This window comes from Aplysia californica, unplaced genomic scaffold (assembly GCF_000002075.1).
Source record: "Aplysia californica isolate F4 #8 unplaced genomic scaffold, AplCal3.0 scaffold00236, whole genome shotgun sequence".
Taxonomy (NCBI): Eukaryota; Metazoa; Mollusca; class Gastropoda; order Aplysiida; family Aplysiidae; genus Aplysia; species Aplysia californica.
This window is the reverse complement of record NW_004797506.1, coordinates 110,879-131,337: the sequence shown is the minus strand read 5'-3', so window position 1 is coordinate 131,337 and position 20,459 is coordinate 110,879. Positions and strand designations below refer to the sequence as shown.

At 38.5% G+C, this 20,459-nt stretch overlaps 1 protein-coding gene across 1 annotated transcript in view; it reads left to right on the top strand.

The window, feature by feature from the left end:
• The window catches only part of LOC101853562 (UNC93-like protein MFSD11), a 34,763-nt gene that overhangs the window by 7,658 nt on the left and 6,646 nt on the right, over nt 1-20,459 (top strand). Inside the window, exons 3-13 of the mRNA XM_005100114.3 lie at nt 365-472; nt 904-983; nt 2,445-2,541; nt 5,595-5,780; nt 6,832-6,869; nt 7,717-7,782; nt 9,357-9,482; nt 15,130-15,298; nt 18,033-18,096; nt 18,932-19,003; nt 19,943-20,116. Coding sequence (XP_005100171.2) covers nt 365-472; nt 904-983; nt 2,445-2,541; nt 5,595-5,780; nt 6,832-6,869; nt 7,717-7,782; nt 9,357-9,482; nt 15,130-15,298; nt 18,033-18,096; nt 18,932-19,003; nt 19,943-20,116 — 1,180 coding nt within the window. The remainder of the gene's footprint in view (nt 1-364; nt 473-903; nt 984-2,444; nt 2,542-5,594; nt 5,781-6,831; nt 6,870-7,716; nt 7,783-9,356; nt 9,483-15,129; nt 15,299-18,032; nt 18,097-18,931; nt 19,004-19,942; nt 20,117-20,459) is intronic.

Genomic DNA, 20,459 nt, shown 5'->3' with positions numbered 1-20,459 from the left:
TTACTGTAGAACACACTTAGAGCAAGAGATGCAGCAGTAAGGCAGAACAGTGCGTCTTTTGAAACGATTCAGGGAATGATGGAATAAAGTTCTTGAAGAAAGTAATAAGGTCACTATCTTATGTGTACCTGTGATTGCTGTGTCTGGCTTATTTAGCATTGATGAAGCTGAGCGTGGAGGAAAGCACACAGAAATAGATGGTAGGGAAGTAAAATATTAGTCATGAAAAGTACACAGTTGAAGATGTCTGTCAAAGTATCATAGACCATTATTGTTCTGAATAATTATGCCATAGGTTTTTAAAAAAAATCCAGAGTAGTCCAATCATAGTCTCATGAGATCTTCACTCTGATTTTGTCCTCAGCTTGGGTATCTTGTATGCAGTCTTCTCAGTCTCCAACTGGGCTGCCCCGTCGTTTGTGGCCTTTACAGGGCCCAAAATAGCCATGTTCATTGGGTCCCTCATGTATTTGTAAGTTTTTCTCATTATTTATATATGAAAATTGTTAATTCTTGTGTGTTGGACAAATTGAAATGGAGGTTTTAGATGAAAATAATGAAAGTCACGTTTTTGTCACACTTTAGTTGAAAGGCTAGATTGATAGCTTTTTCGTTTGTAGTCATAACCAGTTTGTGTCGCTTTCTACGCAGTAAGCAGTTGCTAACGTCAAGAAATTGCTCTTTAGGAAAATTTATCCTTTAAACTGAAATGGTTGCCTGGCCTGGTAGACTGACATAGTTTGTATTGAGGTGTAGAACTACTCTGAAGACCTTTTATGTATTTATCAACATACAAATTTTGTAAAAATTTTTCTTAGCCCGTGCTTTTTGTTGTCTGAATACAGTAATGAGTTCATGTTTTTTGTTGACTTTTCTCCCCCCCCGCCCCCTCCCACAAATCAGTCTGTTTGTCCTGCAATTTCTCAAGCCAATGGTTTGGGCTCTGTATCTGGGATCAGTGCTGGTTGGATTTGGAGCTGCGAGTAAGGTTTTTCTTTGAACTCTTTTGTTCTTTACATTGTGAGACTTTTCTGTGTGAACTTGACTTTTGTCTTCAATACACCTTTCCACATTACATTAAAATGCAACAACTAAAAAAAACCCTTGCTCTTTTCAGAGGAATGCTGGAATGATCAATTTAAATTTTAGGGTCATTACATTACAAAAACTTGTGATGTTCCAAATGGGTTAGGAGAATTTGCCATTTATAGGAATAATTTCAATAAATTTGAGGCAGTGTGGTGAAATCAGGCGCTCTTCAAAATAATGAAACCGAAGAAAAAGGCATTTTTCCGCTGCATTGGCAATTTTTATCGAATTTTGTTTTCTAAGTCTTTGCGTAACCTCTTTTATGTTCATTTCAAAACACATTTCTGTATGGATTTTATTGGAAAACGTTGATTAAAGGTATAAAAAATATAGATTTTCGGTTTCCAAAGATTCTGAAGCTTTGGAATTCACCAAACTTTAGCAGTCATTTTCTCCCTAATTTTACCTTTGACACCGGACTACCCCCACTTATTTCAATCGTGAATATCTCTTCTATTCAAGATAGACGGGCTTTTTTTTCACCGATAGCAGGACAACTGAATAAACTTTAAGATGATACCAATAACTCCACATGCCCAAAAACTGACCAGCGCCTGATTCCACCAGGTTGTGACACAAATGATTGAATTCGGTAAAGAGACGAAAAGTAGGATTAAAGTGCATATTAACCTTTCTCAGTGACTCAGAAGTCTTGGCTCCTTTCAGCTACTGCTTCATAGGTTTGGGATTAGATAATCAACCTCACTACTTTCATATGCTCAGATGGCCACAGATATCAGCTCAGGGATCAAGCCACCTCGTTTTCATTTGACAATAAAATATCCAGATGGTAGAGATCCTTGAATTTGATCATGTGGTTATAAAATAGGGACCCATAGCTGAGGCATATTATTATTGTCACAAGGCTAGATTTTTTTTGTGTGCCTCATTGACTCATGCTTTGCTTTTGTTTCTCTATCCAGCTGTCGCTTAAGGAAGTGGCCCTTGACACCTTTTTTCACCTTTTTTTTCTTTCCATTTCTTCTGAGTTTCCCCTTAGTCGAAGCTGCGTGCCTCCCCAATGGGCTAAATTGTGTTTATGAGAATGTAAAACACTTATAAACTATAATTTATATGTCTGAAAGGAGAGATGAAGATAATAGCCCTAATCACATGCGAATTTGGAGCCACAGTAAATTTTGTGCAGTTTTGAAAAAATCAATATTTTGCTATTCAACCTCACACACCGTAACCCTTGAATTGAACATGAATTTATTTGGCTTAAAAAATCCCTTTGTGTTTCTTATGGTTACCTCATTTTTTTTTTCACTTTGTGAAGTGGGTTTTTTTGTGTGATTAGTCTTTAAATTACCATTGTATGCCTTTAAAAAAACCTTTTCATTGTTACTCTACAGTATTATGGACAGGCCAAGGCAATTTTCTGACTATTAACTCTGACTCTGAGACTGTGTCTCGAAACAGCGGGATTTTCTGGGCTTTGCTACAATGCAGGTGAGTTGTCTGTTTCATATCTCCCTCACGTTTCCTCTTTGTTGCTTGCTTGGGGCCACCAGCTGCGTCTCTGAAATGCTAGCAGAGCCACAGCCCCGAATGAACTCATTGGGAGGGCTCTATGTTTTCCCATGGATTTACTAATGCAGCAATAAGTCGAGTGAAATTTATATAATGGCATCTTGAGATGTGTTAGCCTCTGTGGGGATACTGAAATTTTCAGTTACCATTTTGTGTTCTCCATCCCCGCTTCTTCAGTTTGTTCCTTTTCCTCGATTCTTGTATTTGGACTATTCCCTTTTCCACACCATTTGAATTTTGGTTTCTATCCCCATCTCTACACAGATTCTTCTACTGGTTCTACACACTTTTCTCCACTGCTTTCTTTTGATACTCTGTTTTCTTCTCTTTTGAGCTTCTTCAGTGGATTCTACCCATTGCGCTACATGGCTTCTACCTACTGCTTTACACTGTCTTAGTTTTTTCTTTGATTTCTGGAACCTTCTTTGACTGTTGAAAACTTTTCTATTGGGTTAGATCACTTTTCTCCAACACTTATTTAATTCTGCAGGTGCTGCATTCTTCTCTTCAAAATTTTTCTTTGTTATTTTGATTAAAATTTTAAAAAAATTTCTATTGATTTTACGCAGTTCTCTTCAAAACCTTTTGTATGGGCCCAACATCTTTCCCAGCAACATTTTTGCTGTGGTTTCTGAACATTTCTCTCCAAAACTTTTTATTTGAGGTTTCTACACAGTTCTCTTGACTTGTTTTTTCATTGAGTTCTACACAGTGGCGGCTCGTGGTTTATAGAGCTGACCGGCCATCATTCACATAGACTATTTCTTCCTCCCCCCACCCCCTTCCTTCACAACACACACACACACACACACACAAACACATTCTCTCTCTCTCTCTCTCTCTCTCTCTCTCTCTCTCTCTCTCTCTCTCTCTCTCTCTCTCTCTCTCTCTCTCTCTCTCTCTCCTCATTTTATACTCCTACTTTCGCCATGCCCACCCCCTCCCCCACTCACACACACACTACTGTAAACATTTTAATATAATGTGAAAGAGCTGAAATATGGTAGTGTCAAGAAACAATATTATAATTAATGTATGATGGAAGTTACTGAGTTAATAGAAACTGACTTGAACGGCATGGAAAAAGAAACACTCTAGAGTCTATGCTAGAAAACAAACTGGAAATGAGAAGCCCAATAAACTGCTGGTCATGGCCTCTGGTACTTTAACCAAAGACTTTTTCTTTCTACACACCCACACACAATATCGACGTGCACTCGACCTGTAAATATGTAATAAGAACAGTACTGTATGATGGCAAAAAGTCAATTGATACTGTACCAATGACGCTGTCCCATGCAGATTAAGTCTAAAATCAGATACTATACAAAGCTGGACAAAGTTAGCACACAACAGTTTTCCATCATTATGTAATCAAACGTTCTTCATCACACTTCTCAATTCTCAGAACACTGTTGTAACAAAGTGGGGAAGTGTGTCAAATGCTAATTATAGAACTAGCTGGGGTGACGGTGGATAAGGGGAGGGAAGGGAGGGGGTATGCCCATTGTTTTTGGCCCGGACTCTGACAGCCGAGAGCCTATCACTCCTTGATATCTTCACCAGACGATTCCTCTTTTCGCCGGCGAGACTCATATGGGCCAGGTATGTTATTAATGGGGAGAAAGCGATGAATAGTCACCAAACAGAAACTATAGGTGGCTAAAAATTCAATACACAAGAAAGATTAGTGCCATGCTGACAATAAAATAAATGTTCTGATAGTAGTTAGAGAAAGGCTGGATAATAAGTACATGTATTGCTGGTAAAATATTTCATGTGTCTGTGCTGCCCAAGACTCAAGACAGTCCCATTCCTGATTTTGTAAGCAACATGGAGGCCAATTTGGCAATCAAGGGATCCTATATTCGCTCTTAGGGCAGTCAATGGATTTGTCCATAGGACTGACTTCATCGCTGTACTCGCCATGTTCGTTTGTCCTCGTATGAAGTTCCGCGACGTGACGGCTTGACGGGAGACGATTTAAAGTTACGAGCCGGTGCGATAAACAAAGGAGGAGGAATGAGGCTCTGTCGCGACAAAACAGCAGTGAATCCCACTTTTCTATTTGAACGCCTTCAAATCGGCAAGGTGCATTTTGAATGTTGATACATGTTTATTCGGATTTACTGAAAACTAAATGAAAATCATCATCAGCAATAGATCTCTTGTCAACAGTCTAGCTGACAAACCACCCCTGGTTCTACATTGTTCTCTGAACAAATTTTTATGCGACTTTCATCGAGTATGTTTAGCCCAAAAGTGCCTTATTTGCTCAAAGAGTTCGCTATTTCTACCACAGACTTATAGAGCTCTGTATCTATAAATTCTATTGACGTTATACAATTAAAGGCGCAGTTTGTTTTTGTTTGTTGACTTGATAAGTGGGTGGTTGGTGGTTGCTCTGGTGTGGTTTGCTCCTTCTTTCCTGTTAAAATCTACCATCCTTATCTCTCGTCCTCATTTTTTGTGTTTATTACTCTCCTTGTAGCACCTCTAACCTTTGGACTTTATATAACCTTAATGTGTTTGAAGTGCCGTAAAACTTTTACTAAATCTGAAGACCTGTAAATGTCTTCCCCTTATGAACCATCACTTTAATACCAACTTAAGTTATGGAGCTCATTAGCCTTAAGACAAGTAATTTTGCAAAAGCATCTGAAGAACCGGGTTTTCATTCCTAGTTGATGGCTAATGGATAAGATCAGTGTTTTTTAGGTTTTTTTTGTGGAGGGAGTGTTTTTTTAAATGTAAATGCCTTTGTTCCACGAATACGGATTGCATGAGAAAAAAGGGCGACTATGTGTTAGAAATAAAATTGCACATATGAACCTAAACATTTATTCCCCCTCCACACACACATGCATGTACGCACATGGGAATGTGAAAGAACAAAACATAGAAGAAGAAATGAAAATTGAGAGAAGAATGAGAAGTGGCCCTTGAGTAATGACATTGTTCGTATTTTTCAGTCTGTTGTTTGGGAACATGTACAGCTACTTTGTGTTTCAAGGAGCGACAGTGATCAGCAGCGAACAACGTACCAAGCTGTTCATTGCGCTCAGCGCTGCAGGTCTGCTAGGCTGTCTTTGTTTACTGCTGCTCAGGAAACGGAGAGTTGAGGTCACAGAGGAGAATGCACTCAGTCTGAATGCTAGGTATGTTGAACCATTTTTTTCTTCTTTTTTTTTTGCACTGACTGAGTTTGTAGCGTCTGTGGAACAATAGTTAGGCTCTACGCCGCTGCATGCTGAATACGTGAGTTTGATTCCCAAACTGGGAATTGTATATTATCAAATATATCTCAATTTTTCTGCTAATGTGCTCTATTTTACACCACATGGGTTGGGGTCAAAGCAGCCTACCTCCTTGGTAATTCAAATTGTGTCAGTGGGAACATGAAACATAAATACAGTCAATCTGATCAAAATTTTTTAACTACACTTTGTTAGGGGCTCTCGTGGCCTAGAGGTTAAGGTGTTGGCCTCTCATTCAAAGGTCCCAGGTTCGAATCCGGGTAGCGACTGAAACATTTTCTTCTCTAAAATTGTCTCCTTTCACCTCCTTTCCTGCTCTCCGGCAATATTCTGTCGTCTGCTTTCGTCTCCTCTTTCTGCCCCCACCCCCTCACCTCCTTTGCCCCCTCCTCTGGGCTCCTGACTCTTTCTGCAGCCTTTCTACTGCTACTCCTTGACTCCTTCTTACAGCTGTCTTTCTGCCACACCCCTGATCTTCTGGTAGGAAAGATCTACACCTAGCCTTCTCGGACAAGGGCGAAAAATCTCGGAGGGCCCATGTGCAAGTTGCGCCCGTTAAAGATCCTTTGGTGGCCTAAGATCGATAAGAGTAGGCTTCGGCCGCCACCCTTGAAAAATTCAAAATTTCCTACCAACTAAAAGTATTAGGTGTGTCCCGCGCGCTCATGTGACCGTATGCAGTTGCGAGCGCCGTAAAACCCTCTACTATAAAAAATAAATAAAAACACTGTTATTTTTGTAATGTATTTTTCTTTAACTTAAGGTGAATTTGTAAAGAAAAAGAATGTGTTGTTATCAATCCTTTACAAAAAAGAAGTAGTGAATATTGTTGGTTTTTTTTTCCTTTGCTTTGAATTTGCTTGAGTGAGAGTGATACTTTGATTTGATCATGAGGCAACAACAAAACCCACAAACAAGAGAAGCTTATGAATATGTATGTTTATCTCGGCAGTTCCACCCATGCCCCAGATATGCCCCTGACTGCCCTAAGTGAGTGCACAGTGTTTGTGATTGTATGTTGTTGTTAATATCTGTGTTTTTATGTGGAGCTGTGAATATCTTTTGTTATTTTTTGTTGGTGAAAATTATTTACATCTGTAGCCCCTTTCAACTCAATAATGGGTTGTCGTTTAATCTAAACACGTACAGCTTATTTCATTGGTTCGTGTTGTTTCCTTCCTCTGTCATCTTTTGGTCATTCTTCTTTGGCTGACAATATGATTGCTTTTGAATGTGAAGGGTTTTTAGTTTTTGTCTTCTTCCCCCATCCCTGGCTACTATAAGGCTTTTTCTTGTCATCACCTTCTTTTGACGACAAATTGTGTCTGTTTAGTTAAGACAGTAGATCCCATTTCTCTCCAGCTCTTCTTTTGTAATTCTTGTCTGTCATTTCTAATTTTTTAAAACTAATTGTGATCTGTCAATCTCAACAAAATTAATTGTATGCCTAAAGTATGGATGCATCCTATTTTTGGCTTGTTCCTCGCTTATATCCTCTGTCAGCTGAACTTTTTGTCACTGTTATTCTATTCATGACATTGAGTTTCATTTTCCCCTGTTGATGTGGGTGGTTAGAAGGAGCCACTTGAAAACTCTACTTTTTTTACTTTTCTCTCTTCTATCTTTCTGTAGGTTTTATCCAACAGTAAGTTGCTGTTATTGTGTGTTGACGTGTTTCCCTATACTCATTAGTCAAATTCAAATTCTTCAGTTGATGTGTTTGATCTCATAATCTACATGTCTGTCTTACACAGAAACTGACAATAAATCTCTCTCTATATCTTAACTAAGGCGATACATGCTCACTAACAATAGCACTTTGTGTTTTTTGCTACAGAGAGAGCCTTCCAGCTGCTCAAGACCAGAGAGATGCTCTTGCTGTGTTTCGCCTTTGCCTACACAGGTACACTCGCATATTTTCTGTGGTAAATTATGTGTGAGGTTTAAGTGTTAAGCTATTATTAATACAGTGAATTTTGTCTGTAGGGCAGTGACTATGAATTGGTCTCTGTCTCCAAGATATGTTCAAAAACAATCTGGAAGAAATTTTCAAGACCTGAATTAATTGCAATTGAACATAATGGCCTACCTATGAAGCTAGCAGAATCCGGAATTAAGAGTGGGAAAATTAAGTGCCAAGGACGTGTTACAGGGGAGCTTGTTAAAAATGTTAGCTGAAGTTGTGTGTCTTCCTGCTGGGCTATTATTATATACCACACAGCTCGAGTTGACCATGACAGGCAGGGTCCAATGCAGCCCCCCCCCCCCACCCCTATGATCCGAATTTTGTAAAGATGGGGTATAAAATATCTTATTCATTTAATTGTATAATATGTGCCTTTGAACTGTGGTAGAAATGAAAGGCATGTGTACAGTTGAATCTAAAGTGTGATTATTACTAGGCTGAAGGATAAATCAGGAGGGTTCTGTGTTTGTCACATCTTATCTCATTGCCTAGGGAGTCAGTATTCTTGTGAAGAGAATAAGTTGTTATAAGACAAATAAGAGATTTATGACTTGCATTTAAGTATTTCAATGTAAATTGTTTTGTTTGTTGTTGTTGTTGTTTTTTTGCTTTGACTTGTCAAGAGAGGTATTGAAAATCTTATTCTTCTACAACAGGACTTTGTGCTGTTGAGGCTATAGAGGTGAGCAGAGTAAGCCTGATTCCCCGTTTGGACTTCTCTGTTGACATCCACCCCTTGGTGCTCATATGACCTTATACAGTTGCGAGCGCAGTAAAACCTTACTAAAACAAACTATATTCTTTGTTTCTTAGGGTGATGAAAGTGTGATCTATTTTCCCTGCAATATACATCTCGTCAATATTCCTAGTTCTTGGGAGATGAATGGATGCCAAAAAGAAAAAGAGGCAGATCTTATATAATCTATTTCTATCTACTTCTGATATAGAGATACAGGAGGGGGCTCTCGTGGCCTAGAGGTTAAGGTGTTGGCCTCTCATTCAAAGGTCCTGGTTTCGAATCCGGGTTGCTACCGAAAAATTTTCTTCTCTAAAATTGTCTTCTTTCACCTCCTTTCCTGCTCTCTAGCAATGTTCTGTCATCTGCTTTCATCTCCTCTTTCTGCCCCCACCCCTTCACCTCATTTGCCCCCTCCTCTGAGATCTGACTCTTTATGCAGCCTTTCTACTGCTACTCCTTGGCTCCTTCTTACTGCTGTCTTTCAGCCGCACCCCTGATCTTCTGGTAGGAAAGATCTACACCTAGCCTTCTCGGATAAGGGTGTGCAAGTTGCGCGTTTTAAAGATCCCTTGGTCTAAAATCGCTAAGAGTAGGCTTCGGTGGCCACCGGGGCAAAATTCTAAATTTCCTACCATTTGAAAATGTTTGGTGTGTCCCGCACGCTTATATGACCTTATGCAGTTGCGAGCGCCGTAAAACATTTACCAAAAAAAAAAAAAGAGATGCAGGGAAATAGTTCAAAGTTGAATTTCTCATTTTGTCTGTCCTCCAGGTCTTGAACTGACATTCTTCAGTGGTGTCTATGGCGCCAGCATTTCTCACACCGAAAGTTTTGGCAACAGTGCTAACGGATTGCTGGGGATCTCCGGTATATTCATTGGTGTGGGTGAAATTCTAGGTAAGAGTTTGAGCTGCAAGTTGTGAGCTATTTATAGCCTTTGATTTATTGTATGGTTGTGTCTCCTTTCTTGATCTCTCTCCATATACATACCCTTCACTGTATTTTTTTCAATTATCAGCTTTCTTCGTGGAAGATAGGCCCTTGTTTCTTATACTCTTTATCCTAAATAAAATGAAAAAATGTTTTACTTGTTCCAGACAGAGAATGCTGGCCTGGAGTATGTGTGTTGCACTGTACTGAAAGGGAAGAAAGGGGGTATCCCTGTAACTTGGTTCAACTTCTATGGAACTTGTCATAAATTTGTAAATGACATTGGGACCCCAGTTAGGAATGTATGGCAATAGAGACAGTGTGTGGCCAGTTTGTCCGTAGTTATTTAGTTTTTAGATTTTGCATTCAAAAGAAGATTACGTTTTTTTATTATCAAAATGTCTCTGCCTCTTATTGTTCTTGTGTGCAGGTGAGAATGAAGAAAAGGAAATGGGTGAACAAATCTTTTCTGGAAGCTGGGCCATGTTTACTGACTTATAAAATAATAAAATATAAGGAGTGCTTATTTAGGCCACATATGGCCTAAATAAGGTAAGGGAGGGCGGTTTAGCTTATTTAGGCCACACATGCTCAAACTACCCTTTTCAGGCAACTGAGTTCGTTCCACTTTCATTGTGCACTTTTCTCATTTAGTACAGATTTGTTTCAGTGTACTACTTATAAATCATAATCATAATGAATATTGTAAGAACAAAGCACAATACGCAAAATTCTGCTCAATCCCAATGGTATGAATGAGGGTCAGATTTTTCCTTCATGGAGGGGCAAAAGCTAGGCTACCATTTTGGCACACTTTGGTCAAGTGAAAAGGTCAAATCCTCCAAATGGATTTCTGGGTCAAATTTGGGGTATAAAAAGTGTGTACACAATGTGGCTGAGTCAAAGTTACACTATCTTTGCCTGAGTGGCACTCTTTCGTACTGTCTCGTAGTACAGGTAGTAGTAGTAGTAGCAAAGGTCGTGTAGAGAATCTTTGGTAGTAAATTCTATCTAGTAGGCAGTTTAATGAACGTGCACGCGGCTGGGCGAATCGGCCTCGATAAGCCCCGTAGACTTTTGTGATTGGCCACGAAACCTCGTGTTTTGATGGGTCTAAACAACTCATCCGACAGGCCTACATCTTTTTAAAAGGAAAAGAAAGATCATCAAAATGGTTGAATTCACGTGAAAATCGATTCGGTAGAACTGGAACTATTAAAATTTGCTTATGAAAACAAGGCAATTTTTATAACTTGATGAAATAAAAACTACTGGCTGTGTTATTCTGTATAAATTATGAAACTTCAGGACGTATTATTATTTTCCAACCCAACATCTTTTGACACCTGAGCTGTAGAGGTTGAAGTTTTCACAACACTAATAGATCTAGTAGTAGGGCTTTCCGTAAAAAATGCATACATCTACAAAAGCCAAACTACCGAATCGACCGGTCAGCGACCCGGGCACCCCGCTCTCCCCTGCACACTGTGATAACGTGTTGCTTCGATATCGCATTATTCAACTATTAATACGTGCGGCTATGGCAATTGGGATGTACATGTACTGACTGACAAAACAATTCAGTTTTGTTTTTATTTTACCATATACTTTAATAGTGCAGGTGATAGCTAGATCTAGATTCCCTGTCTAGAATCAGTAGTAGCAGGCCTATGCTAGAACTAGAAGCAGCCAGAGAGCCTACAACTGCTATATCTAGATCTAACTCATTGCTATGCATTTGGTCTTTGGAACTGAAACAAAACTAATTGCACAGTTCTAGTTAATTTTAGATTCAGCAACTAACTGTATTTCCAGAGTTAATACATGTAATAACAAATCTCACCATAACAACCACTTTTACTTTTATTAGAATAATTAGATCCATTTTTTTTTCTTCTAAAATCTGTTTTGCGCAAACTTAAGATTTTCTCTACTTGTAGAGCACAGAATTTACATTGTAAGCCTCTGCTCAGTCTTTTAGTATACATAATAAAATACATATGATACATACATCTATATAATCTATCTATATGATCTATATAATCATTTTATGTTATTATCTGGATATTTTTAAAACTCTTTTTTTTTAACATGACATAAAATCAAATTGTGCCATTTTCTTTGAGAATAGCATTAGCTGTGGACGTTTTAGACAGCATGTATGCTAATCGGTGAAAATTGCAAATTGATAATAGTATAGTCCTGTAGAGGATAGGTGGACTCCGGGGTCTGCATAGTGAAATACTAGGTTTTAGGATGTGAACCCCAGAGTCACCGTAGTGAAATAAGGTTCGGTTTAAGTAAGGATTGGTGGACCCCAGGGTCAAGGTAGTGATAAATAAGCAGGTTTAAGGTGGACCCTGGGGCCCGGGGTCTAACTAGCGAAATACTAGGTTTTAGGACTGGTGGACCCCGGAGTCACCGTAGTGAAATAAGTAGGTTTCTTTAAAGATTGGTGGACCCCGGGGTCACCGTAGTGAAATAAGTAGGTTTAATTTTAAAAGGACTGGTGGACCGTAGTCACCATAGCCGTAGAGGAATAAGAAGGTTTAATTAAAGATTGGTGGACCCCCGGGACACCTTGATTAAACCTATTTATTTTACTACGGTGACCGCAGGGTCCACCTATTCTAAAACCTAACTAGAATTGAGTATTTCGTTAGGTAGACCCTAGGGTCCACCTTAAACCTACCTATTTCACTACGTTGACTCCAGGGTCCTCCAATCCTTAAAATTAAACCTAGATCTACATGACAATGTATTTATTTCACTACGTTGACCCTAGGGTCCACCAGTCCTTAATTAAACCTAGATCTACTGATTTCACTACGTTGACCTCGGGGTCCACCAATCCTTCATTAAAACTAGATCTACTTATAATTTCATTACGTTGACCACGGGCTCCGCCAGTCCTACTATAAAATAAACTGAGATCTACTTATTTCACTATGTTGACCCCAGGGTCCACCGATGCTTAGTTAAACCTAGATCTACTTACAGTGGAGTCCACTTGTAACGAGTCCGGAAAAAGCGAGAAGTCTGTTATAAAGACACTACCGGTATTCGAAAACCCTGTTTTTTTCTTCTCTTCTTTACCTTTGTAAATAAAATACTGCTATAGCGCTATCAGACAAACCTGCGAGTCGGTTATAGCGAAATATTGCTGCTGCTATGCACAGTGCATAGGCCAGTTATACATTATGTAAAATGTCGCAGGTTGAGAAACTTGTTGGTGATCTAGCGAAACAAAGAATAGGAGAGCCCACGTGTGTCAACAATGAAGGCCGGAGCGACTGAGTAGGGAGGGTGTGGCTTGCGCAGACAAGCAGAACACATCGGGTGATAGGCCAGCGTAAGCTTAGATTATCGAGGCTTACCATGCCTCTCACTTCTCCTATGCGGGGATGGAGAGGTCACAGCAATGTGACGGATGGAGCGATTGTGTGATGTGCGCAAGCAGACAGAATGTACCACAGGGTGTGGTGCGATGGGGGAAAACACGGCGGGGGAGTTAGCCCAGAGCCCTTTCTTTCTGATCGCCAACACTGAGCTGCCAGTCAACATTGCTAGCGCTAGAGAAAGAAAACTGGTTCGATTTTTGATCAAGTAAGACCTAGAGGTCATGTTGAAACAAAATCATCACCAGGGGAGATAGTAAAAGGAAATAAACAGAATATGTTCTAACTCATAGATTAGGCCTACTTTACGGTTTCCCTCGAAATTATTACTGGATCCTTTATACCAAGAATCCTGCTATAACAGACATTTTGCACCGGTCCCCTCTCTCTCGTTATAACAGGATTTCATTGTATTTCATTACGCTGATTCCGGGGTTCACATCCTAAAACCTAGCATTTTGTTAGGTAGACCCCGAGGTCCACCTATCCTTTTGGCTAGATAGACCCCGTGGTCTGCCTATCCACTTCCTTGATAATAACTGAAAACAATACATGCCAGTTGTCATAAATAGTGAAGAAAAATGTGAAAAAAAAGATAATGAGGTAGACTATAATTTGTCAAAAAAATTGCAAATGCAAGTGTAGATCATAAGATACTTTTGTTATTTTCTGGTAATCTTTTCACGGTTTTTAATTAAAAATGTTCCAGTGGGCCTACTACTAGATCTATGTCTCTGAAGAACATTTTGCTTGACTGTATTAGCTTTTATCATGTACTTGAAAGCATAGAATATATAGTTTCACCCAAATGCACGCACAATACTTTGAAAAAGAAAGATACGGTCATTGTTTTGTTTTGTTTTGCGGAATCCGTTTTACTTTGAGAAAAGCGCTAAAAACAAGTTAAAAAATTTAAGAAAGCCCATAATATTAGGAATCCAAAATGACTACCTTGACCTAGTTGGCTTACTCTTTAATAACCATGAGCAGTTAAGAAAAAAAAAAGAAAAAGATATAGGATTTGTCTAAATATGACCATTAGCAATAAAGATATTGCCCATTTTTTCCAATTATCCTTGCAGGTAAAATCACCCTGTACTGTACCTCAATAAGCACAAAAAGAATATTTCTGTGACTTTGTGTAAAGGTGTTTTGTAGTTGAGTTCTATGTAAAATTCTGAACAAAATAATGTACATTTGGACCGTACAACTGAGATAGACACTCATGCACACAATAACATTCACACATTACACACACTCTCACATACAAACACACTATTACATTTACTCTCTCTCTCGCTCTAGATCTCTCTCTCTCACCATAACTACTCACAAAACAAACACATACACACACACTCACACACACACACACACACATGCACACACACACACAGACAGACACACAACTCTTACCCTTGGTCCACTTTTCATTTAATATCATCCTCTATTTTGAAATAATCCCCCGCACTAAATAAAAAGATAAGTAGAATCTCGACCTTCCGAATCCATGGTTAGTTCAAGAAATCTACCATGATGTGGCCTAAATAAGGTAAGGGAGGGGCGTTTAGCTTATTTGGGTCATATGTGGCCTAAATAAGGTAAGTAAGGGGGGTTTGGCTTATTTAGGCCACAGTGGCTTAAATAAGGTAAGGGAGGGGGGTTTAGCTTATTTAGGCCACATGTGGCCTAAATAAGGTCACCCTAAAATATAATAACGAAGCCCAATTTATCTGTTATAGCCATAGAATAACAGTTAATTGAGACTGGGGTTTGTCCAGCATTTGGCCTAACACGATGACCTAAACTAAAAATAAAATGGGCTCAATGTTAATGGAGGCATGAGACACCTGTTTTAAAAAATAAGGGTAGGTTCCTTGTTTTAGTCTTGTTGGCTTCGTCTTTTCCCCTCTGGTGAACCAAACACCCTAATAAGAAACTCAAGTTGTCTCTGTGTTTATTGTGCCCTGGCTTATATTAAAAATCTGTTACTGATTATGCCTGTAACTTAAATCTAAATATTGTTTACAATTGTTCATTTATATTATATGTGTGTAAGTGTGACTGTGGGTCTGTGAGTGTAAGCATATATATTATAATGTGTGTGTGTGTGTGTATGTGCGTGCATGCTTGCATTATATGTGTGTGCATGGGGGAGACACTAAATCAGTGTGCCAGTGTTTGGACCATAAAGATTAATCTTATCTTTTCTTATCCAGGTGGTGCTCTCTTTGGCTTGGCAGGCAAGAGGACAAATGTTTATGGCCGAGACCCTATTATAATGCTGGGTTACGTGGCCCACATGACAGCGTTCTACCTCATTTTCCTGAATCTGCCAGATAATTCGCCTATTGAGGATAGCTTGCATTCCACTTACATCACACCCAAGTGAGTTTTACAATGGAAACCAAAATGGCTCTGACCGGTTTTCGTTAAGATGTTCTTGGAGTTAACTCGCCATAACCATATGGTCATAGACTTCAGTGTCTATTTAGCTGGGGAAGCAATAAAGAAAAGACAAATCAGTTTCTGGGTCAGTTAGTTAAATAAACACAAAGGTCTTTAACATCTTGTTCTCCCCTATAAAATGGCATGTAAAAGATGAAGAGGTAGACCAACAACAATTTACAAAAAGAACTTGAACAGATCGGTGACAGGAAAAGACCAATTTAATACTGGTCTTTAAAGAGCATTTGAGCCGAAAAATGAGTGTCGAATCATGATTGCTGATCTCTGTTTCAGATTTGGCACTTGATGATTGTGTTGATGAGGATGATTTAGTTTCACAAAAAAAACTGCAGTTTGGATGTTCTCTGAAATAGTTAAAATGAATGTTTGTTTCCATTAACATGGTAAAGTCAAATACAGGGAATCCCTCCTCTTAATAAGTGCTGTGCATATGCCTCCCTTCACTTCTCTTTTTACAATTTATACAGATCTTTGTCCTCATTGCTGCTTAGATTATACAACACAACACTTCTTTTCTTTTCATAAGTATTGTCTTTTATACAATACTTGGAGCTGTTTTAGCATTGCACTTCCTGTAAAATATATCCTTATATTTACGTGAAATATAGGCTGGCTAAGCTGAAATATAAAAATTTGCATAAATTACTCCTCGCACTAGATCTATATTCGCCTTCTACTTCTATCCCTCTGTGTAGGCTAAGCAAAGTAGCCTAGATCTAGATCTAGATCTAGATCTAGATCAGTAAACTCTCTGTCTAGATCTAGAGTCTAGTAAAAACTTAAAAACTTCGCTGCAAAGCGCGCTCACCATGGGCAACCAAACACTTCTTCCAGTCTTGCTGTCCCTTATAGGCCTAGTCGAGTAGGCCCCTATAGGTGCAAATCTTTCTACGTTGCTCTTAATTTTGTTTCAAATAGAGTCAAATGATGGGCACAGTAATGAACCGGGATTACGCCAGAGTATGGTGCTGTTACGTTCGGTTCATTGCTCGAATAAAATAATCAAAGGGTGGACAGTAGATCTAAATACATTTTAATTAGATCTATCAAACAAAATGATTGATCTACAACACAACTAAATAAATAGCACCACTTCCACTTTGGCACTTAGAATCTAGGTCAGTGTCACCCTAGGTCTAGAGGCCTATAGAATCTATCAGCTTGAATAAATGAAATGATCATGAAAGATTTAGAGAGGCTTGAAATTTTGTAGTCACTTTATCAAACAGTAAAAAAGCCACTGTTTAGATCACTTGCGTTGCCTTTTGAATTTTCGTTTACATTAATTCTATCACTACATACTAAATGATCAACTATATTATAAATGAAAGAAGATTAAACTTTAAAACAATATGTAATTGATAAATACGATATTAGTCAATATACGAGTATAACACTCTTGGATAAATACTTTTTTTTGGAAATAATAAAAGTTACTTCCCTTGTTATTCTGATATTCTTACCCCCCCTTAAGAAATCCAGAATATCGGAAATTGGTAGACAAAAACTAGACATCTACTAGCTACATATTTAGAATTAGCACATGAATATCCAAGTAGCTTGACAACTTGTGTTGTTAAAAAAGCCCATTTTCTCATCTTTGACCAATTTAAAGCAATGCATTAGATCTAGAATCTAGATCTAGTGCATTAGATCTAGAATTTAGATCTAGAGTCTAGATCTAGATCTAGATCATAGAATCTAGTCTAACTCTTTGCTTTTGGTTTGTTTTGGTTACGAAGTTTGAAATCAAAATCAAAGTCATCTCTATTTTAACAAAAACATGCTAGATTTATATTAATGCAGTTTCTTTCAACTTTTGAATCGTACACTTTCTGATTATTTTGCTTATATTTACGTTATGATAGTTTTGTTTGGGGTTTGTTTCGCGGAGGGAGACATTCGGATAGCACAACTTGTAAATTAGCGTGGCTGAAAGTAAAGGAAAACAATCCAGATTTTCCCCAATTCTCAATCTGACTTCGACGGGCATGAAAATGTTTTCATGTGAGACTCTAGAATGGACCCTCTTGTCCAATTGACGGGCCCTTTGAACTTTGTTGGTACGGACGTATTTCGCCAGCTGATGTCAGTATGGTATAAAAAATTTATTACACTCGTTGTGGTGTTAGACCATGATTTATCCTGCTTGTGAAATTGCAAGTTGTAATCACTCGTTGAAACTCGTGATTACAACTTGGCAATTTCACTCGTAGGATAAATCATGATCTTACACCACAACTCATGTAATAAATTATTTTTATTTACCATACTTTTTTTCATTCCCAAGAAAGAATTATCATGAGGCTTCTTTTTAGAAACAAATGCTGGGCCAGACTCTATCTCCGATCTTTTGTAAGTAGTTAGTTCAAAAAAATATCCAGGTTGTTGAGTTACATTTTTAAAAAAATGACACATTGTAATCGAAATGGCCGTCTTTCAGCCTAAGTTTATTCAGTTTTGAAAATCACCTGAAAATGTGTTAAATTTATTAGCAGGACAAACTTCATATTGAAGCAAGTCGCATGACTTTGGTTTTAGCCATAAAACATGGTCTCAGGTATTTAGATAGTGAGCTAAAAACTGTAACATTTAACTCTAGTTCATAGTTCAGTTCCCTTTCACTGAAAAGCTTGAATTAATTTCTTTGCAGCAAATATGTGGCAATTCTGTGCAGCTTTTTACTTGGATTTGGAGACAGCAGTTTCAATACTCAGGTGAGTGATTTAGCTTGTTACTGTAGTTCAAACACTAAGGTGGTCAGTGTAATGTGAAGATGGCGCTCATACGACCTTAGGCAGTTGCGAGTGCTGTAAAAACTCAACTAAAACTAAACTAAAACATAAGGTGAAGCTCATTCTCAGTCATACAAGAGCCCCACCCCCTCCTACACACACCCACGTCCACACGTTCACACATACCTCTGTGGCATGCACATACATACGTGGGCAAACATATTTTTGGGCATGAAAGGATCCCAAGACAAATGCTGCATTTTGCTTATGTTGCACAGGTTCATACATTATATGGAAATTATTTTTTTTTTATTAAACAGTATTATGAAAACTTGAAAAAGAGAATTGTTCTCCTTCTATAACAAACTTTTACAAAAACAACTTATAAACTAACAAGGCTGTGGGGTTTATTCAATTGAATTTCAATGATAAATACAGTTAACATTGTAAGGAGTTGCACAATTGATAGGTTGAAGGTTAACAATGTGAAGAAAGTGAAAGTCGGTCTTCTTCTTTAAGATTCTTCAAAAAGGACTTATAAAATAAATGACTTTGAGGTTTATTGAATTATAATTCAATGATAAATACATACAGTTAATGTTGTAAACAGCAGTACACCTGGTATGTTGAAAGTTAACAATATGAAGAGGCAATAGATCTTTCATGATAACAATTATCAATGTAAAGAGTTTTACACCTGACATGTTTGACAAGGAATGATGTAAGGAGCTATTTAAAAAGATGTTCATTTTTTTTTTTTTTGGAGCTGCAAGAACAGAACATGAGTGTGATAGTATCTGCTCTTGGTCATCCACAGATTTACTCACTGGTGGGCTTCATGTTCCAAGAGGACAGCTCCCCGGCCTTTGCTTTGTTCAAATTTGTTCAGGTAATTTTGCATTTGTTTTCAGTTCTGACGTCTCTTCAGCATGTGTCTTCTCCATATACAGTTGGGCAGGAATAACTCCAAACACATCACGGATTGACAAATGATTTTGACTCATCCATAATTCAAGTTAACCGATAACGGAAGAGACTGAAAAGTAAAGAGATATCTGTCGGGGATGGCAAATTGTATGAGCTATCCACAATTTCGAGTTTTAACAGTTTGATAGTCTTTTTTTTTTTAGCTGGAGGGTGCCACTGGTAGGTGCTTCTTTTCTTTTCCTCTGTTTTTTCAGTCTTTCAATGTGTCTTGCTTTTTCCCAAACAATAAATGACAGTTATTGTGTTGGTGTGGTTTTCTTTTCTCATACTCAAACATCCCACTGCTAATTAATATTTACTCTTCCTGCTCAGTCGGGAAGCTGTGTAAAAATTGCTGCCTTTAAACAAGATTATAGGTGAGTGGTTGGTGGGTGCTCTGGTGTGGTTTGCTCCTTCTTTCCTATCAAACATTTATCGTCCTTATCTCCCCTCCTTCTATTCTGTGTTTGTTACTCTCTTGTAACACCTCTAATCTTCGGCACTTATATGACCTTATTGTGTTGCAAGTGCAGTAAAACTCTTTCTAATTCTAAAATGTAAAAAGCCCCAAGATTATATAGTTCTGGTTAATTTGCTAATGTGTGTGTGTGTGTGTGTGTGTGTGTGTGTGTGTGTGTGTGTGTGTGTGTGTGAGAGAGAGAGAGAGAGAGAGAGAGAGAGAGAGAGAGAGAGAGAGAGAGAGGGAGGGAGGGAGGGAGGGAGGGAGGGAGGGAGGGAGGGACGGACGGAGGGAGGGAGGGAGAGCTTAGGTAACTTGTGGTTGACATTCTTTACTCTCTCTCTCTCTGCTGTGGTTTCTGTCTGTAGTTTATAGATTATTTTCCTGCTTTGTTTTCCCCAGTCTGTGGCTGCTGCTGGTGCCTTCTACTACAGCAACGTGCTCCTACTGCAGTGGCAGCTGCTCATCCTGGTGCTGATGGGGTCAGTGGGTGCATTGAGCTTCTGCTGCGTCGAATGGATGAGCACACGGGCCAGTCGCTCCGGCTACCAGACCATCGGACTAGACGACCAATAGGTATCAAGCTGTCTGTTTGTTAGCTTTACTTTTTGTCCATTCACAAATACTATGCAAACATTTGTGTTCATGCATGGTGAAAGGTACCACAAGACGCATTTGCTCGAACCGAGATATCAGGCTTCAAAGGTCAAAATCAAAAACTAAGTTCCATAAAAAATGGATTCTTTAACCATTAATATATCGATATTTACAAGGACTTGAGATTTTTGTACTTTAAAATAAATTTTTAAAGATGTTTTTTAACACGACTTATATTGCATAATCCCTAATAATGCAGACCTGCCACTCATCCCGATTTAGTCGGGATATCCCGATTTTTTGCTTCAAATCTCAAGCATCC